Consider the following 16,318-nt stretch of genomic DNA (forward strand, 5'->3'; position numbering starts at 1 on the left):
AAATAGGGCATCGGAATGACAAAAGGAAACAGTCCTTGTGAGGTAGACTCTAATAGCTCTGACCAAATTCAGCTTGTGCAGGAACTTCTCCAGGGGATGGACCAAAGAGGGACATAGAGATGGAAGGACAATATCTTCATTGATGTGAAAAGAAGAGACCACCTTGGGAAGAAAGGATGGAATAGGACTGAGAACTACCTTGTCCTGATGTAGAATCAGGAACGGAGAACGACAAGATAAAGATGCTAACTTGGAAATCCTCCTGATAGACTTAATGGCAATCAGGAAGGCCACCTTCCATGACAGGAAAGAAAAATAAATCTCTTGAATGGGCTCAAAAGGTGCACATTGGAGGGCATCGAGAACAAGATTGAGATCCCATGGTTCTATCGGAGGATGGTAAGGTAGTGCCAGGAGGGCAACACCCTGAAGAAAGGTCTTCAATTGGGAACGGGAAGCCAGATCCCTCTGGAAGAGGATAGACAGAGTGGAAACTTGACCTTTGAGGGTACTGAGCGATAGACCGGAGTGAGTCAAGACCCGCTTGAGGGAAACCAAGGATGGAAGGAAGGGAAAAGGACATTGGAAACAAGTTGTTCTCCTCGCACCACCGGAAGAAGGCCTTCCAATATCTGAGGTAAATGCGCGAGGATGCTGGTTTTCTCACCCTAATCATGGTTTGAATGACCTGGTGAGAAAAACCAGCCTCCTTTAGGACTGCGGCCTCAACGGCCATGCCATTAAACTCAGACTGAGAACTCTGGTGGTAGAGAGAGCCTTGTGAGAGAAGGTCTGGACGGTCTGGAAGCCTCCAGAGGGGGTCCAAGAGCATGTTTACCAGCTCCGCATACCAAGGATGTCTTGGCCAGTCCGGAGCTATCAGGATTACGGGAATCCCTTCTGTCTTTATCTTTTCCACGACCCTCAGATTCAAGGGGAGAGGCGGAAAAAGATAAGGCAGCTGAAACTGGGACCACTAGGGCATCGCAACCGATGGCCAGCGGATCCCAGGACCTGGCCACGAACAGAGGAACCTTGTGGTTCATCCAAGACACCATGAGGTCAATGTCCGGAGTGCCCCATCCCTGACAAATTTGGTTGAAGACGGCAGGATTGAGGGTCCACTCGCCTGATGCGTGGCCATAACAACTCAGAAAATCGCCGGCCCAATTTTCCACCCCCAGAATGTGAACAGCTGATAAGGCAGGGACGTGACGTTCAGCCCATCGCAGAATCCTTGTCACCTCTGTCATAACCTGCTTGCTGCGAGTCCCGCCTTGGTGGCGTTGTCCGATTTAATGCGGATCAGCTTGCCTGCGAGGAGGGACTGCCAGCGGAGTAGAGCAAGAAAGACTGCCCTGATCTCCAGGAGATTGATGGAGAGAAGGGCTTCCTGTGCGTTCCAGCGACCCTGCGCTGTGTGATAAAGGAAGACCGCTCCCCAACCAAGGAGACTGGCGTTGGTCGTGATGATCTGCCACTGGGGAGGGAGAAAGGACCTTCCGCGTAGGACTGAGGCGGATAGCGTCCACCAAGTCAGAGATTGCCTCACCTTGAGGTGCAGAAGTCGCCTTAGAGAGCAGATCCCCTGGCAGAGAGAAGAAAACTTCTCCTTTGAAAGGAAGACACGGGCCTGGGCTGTGTCGGACTCCATACCCAGGAACACCTGGGGCTGAGCTGGGAGCAGGGAGGATTTCTCTCGGTAGACAATCCAGTTGAGATGGACCAGAGTGTCCAGAGAGTCCTGAAGACTCTGGTCGCAGTCTCGGCGAGAAGGCCCTTTGATCAGGAGATCATCCAGGTAAGGGATTATGAGGATCCCCTTGGAGTGAAGGATGGCCATGACTGCGGCCATGGCCATTGTTAACACCCTGGGGGCAGACGCCAGGCCGAAAGGAAAAGCAGTGAACTGAATGATCCTCCTGGATCGCAAACTGAAGGAATCTCTGATGCTGCACACAAACAGGGATGTGGAGATAAACATCCTAGATGTCTAGAGAGCAAAGAAATTCAGGCGCTGCTGTGGGGGAGAAACCTACATTACTTGCAGGTGGGTCCACGATTCCTCTTCGCAAATGAGGATCACTTCAGGAGCCCTCTGTTGGGAGAGGGTCACTGGCATCTGGGATCCTTCTTCCCGCACCGTCTCCAGATGGTGCAGAAGACAGCATCAACCCCTTACGAGAAGGGGGGAGCCCACCACTGGTGACCACATTCTTCCCCTCAGTCCTCTCCGAGGAGAGGGGTGAGGATGGGAAAAGGCAAGGACTGGCTCAGGAATCACCATGAAACACCCATAAGGGTTACAGGGGATAAACTCCTCCCTGCGGGTCTGTGAGTGGGCGATGTGGGTGACACCACACTGCTTTCTCGATCACATACATGCGGGAAAACAGGGTGAGATATTACACCGTTACCCTAGAATGATGAACCTGAAAAACAAAGGGAAAGGAGTAATAAACACAAACAGGGAACCTGCAAAGGCAAATGCGGATCTGGGATCAGATCCAGGTTCGCCTCCTACAGACACTAAGCTTAAACTGAGGTACTTGGTGCCTGTCGGTGGGTGTATACTGCTGAGGAGGAGCTATTTTCATTTTTTTTGCCTAGTTCCAGCCTCCTAGCGACAGCAGCACACACTCTGTAGTTACCTGTGCCTCCCAATGAAGTGATAAAGAAAAATGTGTTCCTATGAATAACTGCATAGTTGTGTGGAAGCTGCCAACCGAGATGTCTACTGGCAGAACAATGGCCAGGTCCAAAACAGTAACCAGCATATGAATAAAAGAGGTAAAGTTTCATATCCGCACTATATACTCACCACCGTCATTTGTGCTGTCCTGAGGGTCTGTCAACTGAAAGCTTTTACCTTCTTCAGAAGACAAGTTGCTGACAGAGGCGGTACTGACATTAGAGCCATTGCCTAAATCATCCTCATCCTCACTATCAGAATCGTGCACGGTTATTGGTGCAGCTTTTACAGCAGGCTGTAAACCACTGGGACCTGCAGAACATGTACAGATGTGTAAGAGCAGCAGTGAATACGGTTTGCACCTATTTTGGCAAGATAAATACCTAGGTTTTGAAAAAAATATGCGCATTAATAAAAAATTAAAACAAAAATCCAATTAAATCATAGAGAACAATTTTTATTTTACAAATCAATAATACACATGAAAATAAGAAAATTTGTAATATATCTTATCAGAGAAATCCGCTTCTTTCTCCTCTTGGACTGAGTGACTAACATAAATATCCTCTTAAAACTTTACTTTTTTATATTAGTTAAAAAAAATCCTGACAAAAATTGTGTGAATGTGCACTAATAAAATGTAGTAATTCAAGCAAGGATTATCACAGAGGTACTGGATTATATTCAATACATCAAATCATAATGTGTCCCTTCACTCTTGTCTCGTGGTGGAGATCAATGCCCCAGATATAGGGCTTTCTTGTATCTTTATTCAATTTGGACCTGACCTAGGTGCAATAAATAATGATAATATAGCCTATAAGATACAATGTAAAGTTGCACTTACTCAAGGACGAACGCAAAGGTAAAGTCAGATGATTACTTCCCCTGTATCCCCCCTACAATGGCCCTTGCCACAGGGGTTGGCACTCTTAACAATATGCAATTGGCGCCCCCATTTCCAAATCATCCGTCCCTGATGCATCCCTATATTGCACTTAGGATGATGTATCCGATAAGGGAAGGGTAGCTATGCGACTGAGGATCCAATAAATCCTATCCAAAAACTTAAGCCGAGCTCCCAACAGCGATCAAGCTGGCCCTGCTCCTATGCCCCGCACAATTGCCATGAAGTACCCATATGTCAAAGGTCGGGAACCCCTATACGACCATGACGTCAAAGGTTGTGAAGGGGTTAAAAGATCGGATCGATAGTGTTAGAAATGTTAAGAATGAATACCTATTCATTGACAGTGTAGTTCTGTGTCCCATTTACTGCTTTCCCTTGCCTCCCAAATGTGACAAGAGCTGCAGAGCGACCCGCTTTAATTTATAGCCATATACGATCACATTTCACATACGGAAACAACTCTGAAGGAGTTCCCCCAGCAGGTAAAGTGCAATTTAATCAATAGATCTTGTAATAAAAATAATTTCCACAATTGGATGTGTTAATAAAAACCATTCCTGTGCAGATATATCCTTATAAATGTGTTGTGTACGGTTATCTGCGTTGTGTAGCCATGAAAAGCTGCTCCAGTTCATAGTTGGTGTATACTACATCTCTCACAGCCGCTGCTTTCTGTGAGGTAACATTTCTCTCCCTGAGAAAATCACAGGAGTGGGTGTTTCTCCTGCGTCACCCGGCCTGTGAGCTCATCATAAATCAAGTTAGTGCCACACGAGCACAGTGCCGCAGGAGCTTTGACATCACTGATCTAAATTATGGTGAGCTCAGAGGGCTCGAGACTCAGCAGAAATACAGGCTCCTGTGATAAAGCAGGAAGGGAAGTGTGTTACATCACAGAATGAAGCAGTTGAGAACCCCTCTGCTTTGTCATCTGTATATTTACTTATCATAAGTGACTTATGCTATCCTCCCTGGCTAGGATCTGTGTTTAAGTGCTGACCATCAACTAGAGCAGCCCTGCATGGTGGGACACAGCAAATCACAGTACATAGGAGAGGCATATATAAAAGATTAGTTAAGCAAATCCAAATGCGGAAATTCTTATTACACCAACATCTGTTGATTACAATGTACTTTGTTCGTGGGACACGGTATTTTAATAGTGTGGTCACTCCCAAAGAATATAAATACAACTAAAGGATATGATACACATATATGCACCAAATACCCCATGCAAACTTTTTTAAAAATATATGTGGTTGTTCGTTTCAATAGAACCACTTCATGTTTTACATGAATTCAACATAAAACATATGTGAACATCATGGAGCAAAATGGAAAATAATCAGGACATTATTAATAGAACAACCTGCTCGTTCCTCATCCGCATCCATTGGTAAAACAGCCAAATCTGGGCCTGCCACTTCATTGTCTTGAGCAGCCGGTCTAAGTTCATCTTGTGGAATATCTTCCATGTCATTTAGAGCTACAAAACGTAAGCACATGGTAAATGAACACTGCAAAATGTAAGTGAATGCATTCCACATACAGACGTGCATGTCCTCATCTTTTCTCTTGGCTAAAAAATGTATGTAGATATATAGCACATTACCAACTTTTTGTATTAGTAAAAATTGAAATACAATCATGATATATACGATCAATGTTTCTATGCGCAGCTGCCCAGCAGTTGTAATGTGAATTGTGGCCTGTTAAGGGTTTTCCTAACAAGTTACGACTAAGGCTCTTGCCGAAACGCGTCACCCAGTTACTGACTAATGTGATTTTTTAAAATGATTTTCAAATAAAAACAAGGATATTTTTATGTCAAGGATCCAGCATTACTTCTTTTTCTTTTCTCTTTGGGCTAATCAGACACCCAGCCGACGGGTGGCTGTGTTCCTCACCTACATTGACCGGTCAGGTCAAAGGATTTTCTGGTGAGCGACATACCCTCTACTGACTTTTATCCCTATAGCTGCCAGATCAGATGACTTTTCACATTGTTTCCACTAAAATACAGCAGGGTTTCAGAGAGAGACCTAAAAGGCTGAAGTCGCGCAGATAGTCTGATTCATGATGCCCGAACCATATGTCTATATGAATCTTGCGGCAGGGTTCCTTTAACCAAATGTAGGAAAAACGTACGGGAGGTCAAATCTGAAGGATTAAAAAGAAGTCAACAAGAAAAAGCCAAACTGTCCATATCATTCTTTTATGAGCTGTCATGAACCCGTTATCCCCAAAACTGTGCGAGCACAGATGTGTTGTCATTTCAGGAGGTATTCACTATGGACAAGAGCGCTGTCATTCAACAACGGCGGAACTATGCAGAGAGCTTGGTCATAGCAAGGGTGCACCAAACATCCTAATTTACTTAATAATTCAAGATCATTTTATGGATAATCAGAGAAAACTACAAAAAATAAAAACAGACAATGGAAAGAGTCACCCATGTGGAACCAGCTCTTCACAGTTCATGGTCGCTAGATGGGGAACCCCAGCTGTCAACATAGGTAGAAGTCTCAGAGGAGGATATGCGATAAAATAGGTAAGACGTCTAAGTGGAGACTTCCGACTTTAAACACTTAAAACATTTTGGCAGAATGCTAATTCTATTGTGGAATATTACATCAGACAAGGTCTTGTTTTTTTTTTAGTAAAAAGGTATGTCCCACCTTCAGCAGCTATATGCTGTTCCTCTACATGGTTCTCTGCTCGGACATCAGGATCCTCATGTCCCTCCTCATGTTGTGGTGGTGGAATATTTTGCGGCGGTTGATTATTTTGTTGCAGGTTGTTATTCTGGTGGTTGTTATTTTCATTCTCATTGTTAGAGTTCTGATTGCTCACGAGGGCTGATGACACTCCGATACCCGTTCCAGCACTAAGACCTACACGAGCACAGCCCTAGAAATAGAAAGCGTCCTTAGGGTATGCATCCTCTAAAATCGGTACAACAGATCTAATACCAGCTATTTAACCCCTGCACCAAGAGGAAGAATTATTAAACTGAAATCCAATAGGTGCAAAGTAATCATAGCAATATGGTCATGTGAGGACAACTGCAAGTTTGCCCTAATGGAGCCAGGAAGCAACTTCATATAGGAAGTTATTAGAAACAGAAGAGAAAAGCTTAAGTCTACAGTGCTTCACATATGAAAAACATTATTTGTATACACAATTACAGGTAGAAAACGACATAAGAACAGTATATAAAAGATGATCACAGCAAGCAGGGCTGTCAATGTCTGGTGCTAAAAGATCTTGTGAAAAAGACACAAAAAAACATTAGAAAGTCTTAACATAGTAACCAAAGACAATGCACAAGTCCTTACAAGTACAGTAAGTCTAAGATATGCTAAACATCATAGTCCCCAACATGTGGTGGACAAATCTCTGTAAATAAGTATGGATATACTAGTCAGAAAGAACATACCAATAAAAGGCATCAAACAAGACGCCAGCCTAGGAAAAAAAACCTGTGTCCCCGGCGTGCGTTTCACTTGTTCATGTATACCACTCCAATGATGAAGCGGTACCTTTTCACACCATTCATTTTTGCCAGCCCTGCTTGCTGTGATCATCTTTTTTATACTATTCTAATGTCATTTTCTACCTGTAATTGTGTATACTAATAAAATGTTTTTCATATATGAAGCACTTTAGATTTCAGCTATTCTCTCCTGCTTCTACCAAGAGGAAGAAGTATGTTGCGTGAAGGTAATTTCATTGTACTATGACAAACATATATTTCACGCGGATGTAGTGGGAACAAATCAGTTGGTTTCAATCTAAAGGCCATGTTCACACAGTGCGTTTTTTTCTGCGGAACCGCAGCGTTTTTGCCGCTGCGGTTCCGCAGCTGTTTTCCATGCAGGGTACAGTACAATGTACCCTATGGAAAACAGGAACCACTGTGCACATGATGCGGGAATCGGGGAAAAAAAGCCGCGCTGAATAGCCGCGGTAAAAAAGAAGTACCATGTCACTTCTTTTTTCGGAGCCGCAGCGGTTCTGCACCCATAGACCTCCATTGTGAGGTCAAACCCGCAGATCAAAAATATATCTGCGGGTTTTATTGCGGTTTGTGGTGCCGAACCGCTGCAGCAGGAAGTGCGGGGAAGCGGGCGGAAGTGCGTGGGCGGAGTGTGGCTGCCCCGATCCCACCCCCCCATGCTCCGATGCCCCCCCTCCGTGCTCCGATGCCCCCCCCGTGCTCCGATGCCCCCCCCCGTGCCCTAATCTCCCCCCCTTATACTTACCCGGCCTCCCGGTGTCCGTCCGGCCGTCTTCTCCCTGGGCGCCGCCATCTTGCAAAATGGCGGGCGCATGCACAGTGCGCCCGCCGAATCTGCCGGCCGGCAGATTCGTTCCAAAGTGCATTTTGATCACTGAGATATAACCTATCTCAGTGATCAAAATAAAAAATAGTAAATGACACCCCCCCCTTTGTCACCCCCATAGGTAGGGACAATAAAAAAATTAAGATTTTTTTTTTTTTCCACTAAGGTTAGAATAGGGTTAGGGTTAGGGGTAGGGTTAGGGTTAGGGGTAGGGTTAGGGGTAGGGTTAGGGGTAGGGTTAGGGTATTTTCAGCCATTTTAACCCTAAAAAAACTTCCTAGAAAACACACAGACTCTGCATAGAAAACTGCATAAAAAACGCATCAAAAAACGCATCAAAAAACGCACCAAAAAGCACCAAAAAAAGGACCTGCGTTTTCTGCAAAGAGCTGCGGTTTCAGTCCTGAAAAAAAAAGGATGGAAATCAGGAACGTGTGAACATACCCTCAATGGTCAGGATGACTGCCAAGTGCAATCCTGATGGTTTACTTCTGCATATAATGAAATTGACAGGAGAGAGCTCCCTCTGTCACCCAATCAGCCCCATCTATAATACTACTGTGAGGTGCTGATTTGTTGCCCTGGCAATCAAAAGCCAAGCTATGGCCTTCCGTTCTGTCAAGTGCAGAAGTAACAGACATTTTAGCAATCAGTGGGGGTTTCAAGAATATAGCAAAAAAAAAAAAAAAACCTTTAACCCCTTAAGCCCCAAGGGTGGTTTGCACGTTAATGACCGGGCCAATTTTTACAATTCTGACCACTGTCCCTTTATGAGGTTATAACTCTGGAACGCTTCAACGGATCCCAGTGATTCTGACATTGTTTTCTCGGGACATATTGTACTTCATGATAGTGGTAAAATTTCTTTGATATTACCTGCATTTATTTGTGAAAAAAACGGAAATTTGGCGAAAATTTTGAAAATTTCGCAATTTTCCAACTTTGAATTTTTATGCAATTAAATCACAGAGATATGTCACACAAAATACTTAATAAGTAACATTTCCCACATGTCTACTTTACATCAGCACAATTTTGGAACCAAAATTTTTTTTTTGGTTAGGGAGTTATAAGGGTTAAAAGTTGACCAGCAATTTCTCATTTTTACAACACCATTTTTTTTTTAGCGACCACATCTCATTTGAAGTCATTTTGAGGGGTCTATATGATAGAAAATACCCAAGTGTGACACCATTCTAAAAACTGCACCCCTCAAGGTGCTCAAAACCATATTCAAGAAGTTTATTAACCCTTCTGGTGCTTCACAGGAATTTTTGGAATGTTTAAATAAAAATGAACATTTAACTTTTTTTCACAAAAAATTTACTTCAGCTCCAATTTGTTTTATTTTATCAAGGGTAACAGGAGAAAATGGACCCCAAACCTTGTTGTACAATTTGTCCTGAGTACGCTGATACCCCATATGTGGGGATAAACCACTGATTGGGCGCATGGGAGACCTCGGAAGGGAAGGAGCGCCGTTTGACTTTTCAATGCAAAATTGACAGGAATTGAGATGGGACGCCATGTTGCGTTTGGAGAGCCACTGATGTGCCTAAACATTGAAACCCCCCACAAGTGACACCATTTTGGAAAGTAGACCCCCTAAGAAACTTATCTAGAGGTGTGGTGAGCACTTTGACCCACCAAGTGCTTCACAGAAGTTTATAATGCAGAACCGTAAAAATAAAAAATCATATTTTTTCACAAAAATTATCTTTTCACCCCCATTTTTTTATTTTCCCAAGGGTAAGAGAAGAAATTGGACCCCAAAAGTTGTTGTACAATTTGTCCTGAGTGCGCTGATACCCCATATGTGGGGGGAACCACCGTTTGGATGCATGGGAGGGCTCGGAAGGGAAGGAGCGCCATTTGGAATGCAGACTTAGATGGAATGGTCTGCAGGCGTCACATTGCGTTTGCAGAGCCCCTAATGTACCTAAACAGTAGAAGCCCCCCACAAGTGACCCCATTTTGGAAACTAGACCCCCCAAGGAACTTATCTAGATGTGTTGTAAGAACTTTGAACCCCCAAGTGTTTCACTACAGTTTATAACGCAGAGCCGTGAAAATAAAAAATCTTTTTTTTTCCCACAAAAATTATGTTTAGCCCCCAGTTTTGTATTTTCCCAAGGGTAACAGGAGAAATTGGACCCCAAAGGTTGTTGTCCTATTTGTCCTGAGTACGCTGATACCCAATATGTTGGGGTAAACCCCTGTTTGGGCACACGGGAGAGCTCGGAAGGGAAGGAGCACTGTTTTACTTTTTCAACGCAGAATTGGCTGGAATTGAGATCGGACGCCATGTCGCGTTTGGAGAGCCCCTGATGTGCCTAAACAGTGGAAACTCCCCAATTATAACTGAAACCCTAATCCAAACACACCCCTAACCCTAATCCCAACAGTTACTCTAACCACACCTCTAACCCTGACACACCCCTAACCCCAATCCCAACCCTATTCCCAACCGTAAATGTAATCTAAACCCTAATCGTAACTTTAGCCCCAACCCTAACCCTAACTTTAGCCCCAACCCTAACGGTAGCCTTAACCCTAGCCCTAACCCTAACCCTAGCCCCAACCCTAACCCTAGCCCTAACCCTAGACCTAACCCTAGCCCTAACCCTAGCCCCAACCCTAACCCTAGCCCCAACCCTAGCCCTAACCCTAGCCCCAACCCTAATCCTAGCCCCAACCCTAACCCTAGCCCCAACCCTAATCCTAGCCCCAACCCTAACCCTAGCCCCAACTCTAACCCTAGCCCTAACCCTAGCTGGAAAATGGAAATAAATACATTTTTTTTATTTTTCCCTAACTAAGGGGGTGATGAAGGGGGGTTTGATTTACTTTTATAGCGGGTTTTTTAGCGGATTTTTATGATTGGCAGCCGTCACACACTGAAAGACGCTTTTTATTGCAAAAAATATTTTTTGCGTTACCACATTTTGAGAGCTATAAATTTTCCATATTTTGGTCCACAGAGTCATGTGAGGTCTTGTTTTTTGCGGGACGAGTTGACGTTTTTATTGGTAACATTTTCGTGCATGGCACATTTTTTGATCGCTTTTTATTCCGATTTTTGTGAGGCAGAATTACCAAAAACCAGCTATTCATGAATTTCTTTTGGGGGAGGCGTTTATACCGTTCCGCGTTTGGTAAAATTGATAAAGCAGTTTTATTCTTCGGGTCAGTACGATTATAGCGATACCTCATTTATATTATTTTTTTATGTTTTGGCGCTTTTATACGATAAAAACTATTTTATAGAAAAAATAATTATTTTTGCATCGCTTTATTCTGAGGACTATAACTTTTTTATTTTTTTGCTGATCATGATGTATGGCGGCTCGTTTTTTGCGGGACAAGATGTCGCTTTCAGCGGTACCATGGTTATTTATATCTCTCTTTTTGATCGCGTGTTATTCCACTTTTTGTTCGGCGGTATGATAATAAAGCGTTGTTTTTTGCCTCTTTTTTTTTTTTCTCCTTACGGTGTTTACTGAAGGGGTTAACTAGTGGGCCAGTTTTATAGGTCGGGTCGTTACGGACGCGGTGATACTAAATATGTGTACTTTTATTTTTTTTTTTATTTAGATAAAGAAATGTATTTATGGGAATAATATATATATTTTTTTCATTATTTTGGAATATTTTTTTTTATTTTTTTTTTACACATTTGGAAATTTTTTTTTTTACTTTTTTACTTTGCCCCAGGGGGGGACATCACAGATCAGTGATCTGACAGTGTGCACAGCACTCTGTCAGATCACCGATCTGATAGAAGTGCAGGCTGCTTCACAGTGCAGGCTGCTTCACAGTGCCTGCTCTGAGCAGGCGTCTGTGAAGCCACCTCCCTCCCTGCAGGACCCGGATCCGCGGCCATCTTGGATTCGGGCCTGGAAGATGCAGGGAGGGAGGTAAGACCCTCGCAGCAACGCGATCACATCGCGTTGCTGCGGGGGTCTCAGGGAAGCGTGCAGGGAGCCCCCTCCCTGCGGGAAGCTTCCCTATACCGTCGGCACATCACGATCATCTTTGATCGCGGTGTGTCGGGGGTTAATGTGCCGGGGGCGGTCCGTGACCGCTCCTGGCACATAGTGCCGGATGTCAGCTGCGATAGGCAGCTGACACCCGGCCGCGATCGGCCGCGCTCCCCCTGTGAGCGTGGCCGATCGCATATGACGTACTATCCCGTCACTGGGAATTAAGTCCCAGGGCACCTCGACGGGATAGTACGTCATATGGGATAAAGGGGTTAAAGAAAAATAGTAGCAAAGGTCTCTCAATACATGTCTAAAGGTGCATTTAGGCAAGTCGAGAATCGGAGAATGAGTATTGGCAAGAGGTTTCTAAATATCAGTCCATGTAACCACTTGGTTTGTTGGAGCATTTGTTAGCAGAATAAAATCATCATGTCAACAAGGAGTATGCTATTGACAGCACCATGCTGTATGGGAACAGAATGAACGATCCTTCTGTTCCCATAGTCACTTTTGGCTTGCCTAAGCAGGCCAGTAAATGAGAGCTGATAAAACTGCACCCAAAGGGGAAAGAATGGAACATCTAAACGTAACCCCTTCACAACATATGACATATTTACAGCATATGACATGACCCTGAGTTTGATGATGGTTCAGACGCTGAGCCCACATCTCTCCCCGCACATAACAGCAGATTTAATAAGTGGTCATGTGCCTTTAACAGCAACAGGTGGATTGGAGCTTCACCCGCCGCTGTCAACTAGTTAAATCCCACTGCAAATCTCCAACAACTGTAGGCTTGTTATTAGAGGGGCTCATCTTCGCCAATCACGTGATCGTAGGGCGCCAATGGGTTGTCATTAGAGCCTGGGTCTGGAGAATCATAGAATGATAGAGTTGGAAGGGACCTCAAGGGTCATCGTGTCTCAATGCAGAGCAGGATTCACTAAACCATCTCAAGACCCCGATGCCTGTCATGATACTCCTGTGAATGCAAGAATATTAACAAAAAAAAACAAAAAAAAAAACAACACACCCCACACAAAGTTCAAATCACTCCACTTTTGCTATATAGATGGAAAAAAACAAATTATAAAAAAAAAAAAAACACGTGCTTGGCAAAATGTATGTGTAATTTCTCCCAAGAACTAACCTTCGGGGGTTCCCGAAACATCTGGTCCAATGAGATAAATTCTAAACTGGGAAGAAACTCAACAAACTGACTGAAGGATTCCAGCTTAATAGCATGACAGCGCACCAAGCTAAGGTCAACCAATCGGTTCCATCGGGAGTGATCTGTAAGGGAACAGAAAACGATGCTCATACCACAGAGATTGGGACTAATTTAAAGCTTTAATATTGTGGATTACTAGGATGTGGTAAAGGTAGCTTCAGTAAGAAACTGTGGTTTGGTCTCAAACGAATTTAAGGGGTTGTCCAAAATAATGAAAAAGCTGCACACATTATCCCTGTAGTGCACATATGGGATTTTGCTTATTATGATTAATCTGAGGTTGGCGTTACGCCTTATATCAAGGGTGAGGAATCTTTTTTCTGCCAAGGGCCATTTGGATATTTATATCACCCATCAGGGGCCGTTGAAACTCCGCCCACAAAATACATCCTGACTGGCACTGGTGTCAGGACGTAATCTTTCATAGCATGCCCTTCAGTGTTCAGTAGTGAACCCTGCGTGTGTATGCTAACAGAGCAAGAAGAAATTAATGAGCTGGTGGCAATCATAATACAGCTCCGTACCCAAGAATGCGGTCCCTGAGAATCTGCTCGGGGGCCTGATACGTCCGTAGAACACGCATTACACACGGCCCAATGATTCTCAATGGGTCAGGTCCTATCAGCCGTATATTACGCATCCGTATTATAAGGCTTTCTACGGCCGTACAAAATCGCAGCATGCTGCGTTTGTCAGCGTATTGCGCAAAAAATACGCCAATGAAAGTCTATAGGGGCACGCAAAATACGGAATGCATACGGACCATGCATGTGACTTGCGAGAAATACGCTACACTCTGGCAGATGTCCGGAAATGACCAAAGGTCTCAATCAGGCAGGTGAGACATGCTAATTAGCTGAAAAAGCCAGACAGTGAACCCGGAAGTCTGCTGCACGCCTCCACGTAGTGAGATTCACCATGGCTCACATTACCAATGTGGACATGCTCATAATTTTGGTGCAAGAAAGGCCAGTAATTTGGGACCAGAGAGATCCCAACTACGCCAACAGGGCCCAAAAAGAGGCAGCATGGAGGAGCGTGTGTGGGTCCCTATTCCCACGTTATGAGCAGCAGCCACATGAGGCACAGACACAAATAAGTACACTCATGTTTGTAATTTAATTTTCTTGTGAAACAGTAGTACCTAACTCCTTTGAAGTTTTATACATGAATTTGTTAATTACTACAGAACTTAATTAAAAGCACACCAGTACGTACATGGTGCTGTACATGATAAACGGATTAAAAAAAATAGTTGTAACAGATGTCCCTTACAGTGTTAACCAGAAAAATTACATTATGGGATAGAGGGTAGCGGACTCTGTCCTTGTGGCCTTACATACAAATTGTATTATTTGATCTCAATTACTAATAAATGTATTCCACAAATGCATATTCCTATGCTACACTAAAATCTGTGTAGTCAACTACACCTTGTGTGACCACTGTGCATAATGGGTTAATCAATTTGTTTAATGTATTTTGTTTCAGTGGGTGATGTTACAACATGGAGGAGCATCTGCGATCAATATAGGAGGGAGAGGCAGCAGCGTGACAGGAGTGGGGCAGGCGCACCTCCTAAGAAAAAAAAAATACATTTATTTTGATCGTTTGACATTCTTGAATCCCAGCATGGACCTCAGACCGTAAGTACAAACCAACACATTTTCAACCTTTTTTTTTTTTTTTTTTTTTAATTTTGGAAATAAGAAAAACTTAAAAAAACAAACTTTCATTACAGAACACAGTCTAACCTCACTGACAGGGAGACAGGGTCGGATTCAGAGTTGGTCATAGACCCAGTTGGGGGAAGGAGAAGAGGTGGCTGGCCCATCTTCTGACCCGTCAGGCTCCATCCCTCCAGGATCCGCGACATCTGCCCAGCCAGCTCCAGCCCAAGAAGATGCCCCACCATCATCAGCAGCACAAGCTAGCCAGGATGACCCTGCAAGCAGCAGCCCTACTGTTGCCCTGGAGCGATCACCACAGGCTGCAGTGATATCACAGCGTGCTCGCCGCAGAAGAGAGCTCCTCCAAAGTAGGAGAAATGTTGATGCTGGGGTGTTGAACTACCTGGCAAGGGTTCGTGAGGATGATGGTGAGGAGGGCTTTACGAGGAGCCTGGCCCGGTATTTACGGCCCCTAGAGCGTGAGGTGAGGCTTCGTGTGAGAGGGTGCATGCAGATCCTTATTGATGCATGCACCCCCCCAAATAACCCATAACTGCTTATGGAGACTATTGAAAATTGGCAGCTGTCACCACAAAATCTCCTGCGGCTGCAAAGATGTCCACAGGTGCATGCTCAACAGGGATCTGAACCACCCCCTCCACGTGAGCCTACACCTCAACCCCTACCCACACCCAACCCACCATGGCAACATCAGGCCCATATGGCAGGCTATCAGCAACCATCCCAATATGGCTACTTGTCCAGACCCAGTGCTGGAGGCTGGTCCCAACCTGTGTTTGGATGACATGGCCATATTGGGTTTGGATATGATTCCAGGCGATATTTTCAGGAACATGAGGGATTTGCTCTAAATCCTTATGGCCATTCCACAACTGGCCCACATGAGTCCAGGCAGAATGTTACTCCAGCCCACACATCATCCACACAGGGTGAAGGACAATTGGGCCGACAAAGGCCACCTGATGATGACCCAGATCTACCCCCATCTCCACCACCTACGTACCAAGATCTGTGATTTTTGTTTTGTTTTTTTATTATTATGGAGGACATATCCATGTGTTGTTTATGTTTGTGCTGACATAGCACTTTGTTCCTATGTTTTGTTTTTAGGCATATATTGCCAAAAAAAGTTTATGCTTAAAAGAACAAAAAAAAAAAGGCAAAAAAAAAAACAAAAACTCAAAAAGGCTTTTCAATTTAGTAAAATTGAACATTTAAAAAACCTAATTATGGTTGTGGTCCAATCATTATTACATCACACACACATGCTAGGCTCAGAACCATATGTGAATTAAGAAAATACAACACACAGTTGTTTTAGTTTACACTTTAAATTGTTTGGAAAATATGACAAATATTTAGAAATACAAAAAAATCAAACATGCAAAATTGCCTAATCTTGCCAGGGAGTTGCACCTTGAGGAGAAATAAAAAAAAAAATTGGTGAATAAATCCCTAACTTTTA

At 44.0% G+C, this 16,318-nt stretch overlaps 1 protein-coding gene across 1 annotated transcript in view; it reads right to left on the reverse strand.

Annotated features, from left to right (window-relative positions):
• The window catches only part of FBXO38 (F-box protein 38), a 114,084-nt gene that overhangs the window by 50,541 nt on the left and 47,225 nt on the right, over positions 1 to 16,318 (reverse strand). The window contains exons 11-14 of the mRNA XM_069764172.1: positions 13,082 to 13,224; positions 6,281 to 6,512; positions 4,972 to 5,088; positions 2,822 to 3,004 (exon numbers count right to left, since the gene is read on the reverse strand). Of these exons, the coding sequence (XP_069620273.1) occupies positions 2,822 to 3,004; positions 4,972 to 5,088; positions 6,281 to 6,512; positions 13,082 to 13,224 (675 nt within the window). The remainder of the gene's footprint in view (positions 1 to 2,821; positions 3,005 to 4,971; positions 5,089 to 6,280; positions 6,513 to 13,081; positions 13,225 to 16,318) is intronic.

The sequence above is a fragment of the Ranitomeya imitator genome, chromosome 4, assembly GCF_032444005.1.
Source record: "Ranitomeya imitator isolate aRanImi1 chromosome 4, aRanImi1.pri, whole genome shotgun sequence".
In the NCBI taxonomy this organism is placed as follows: Eukaryota; Metazoa; Chordata; class Amphibia; order Anura; family Dendrobatidae; genus Ranitomeya; species Ranitomeya imitator.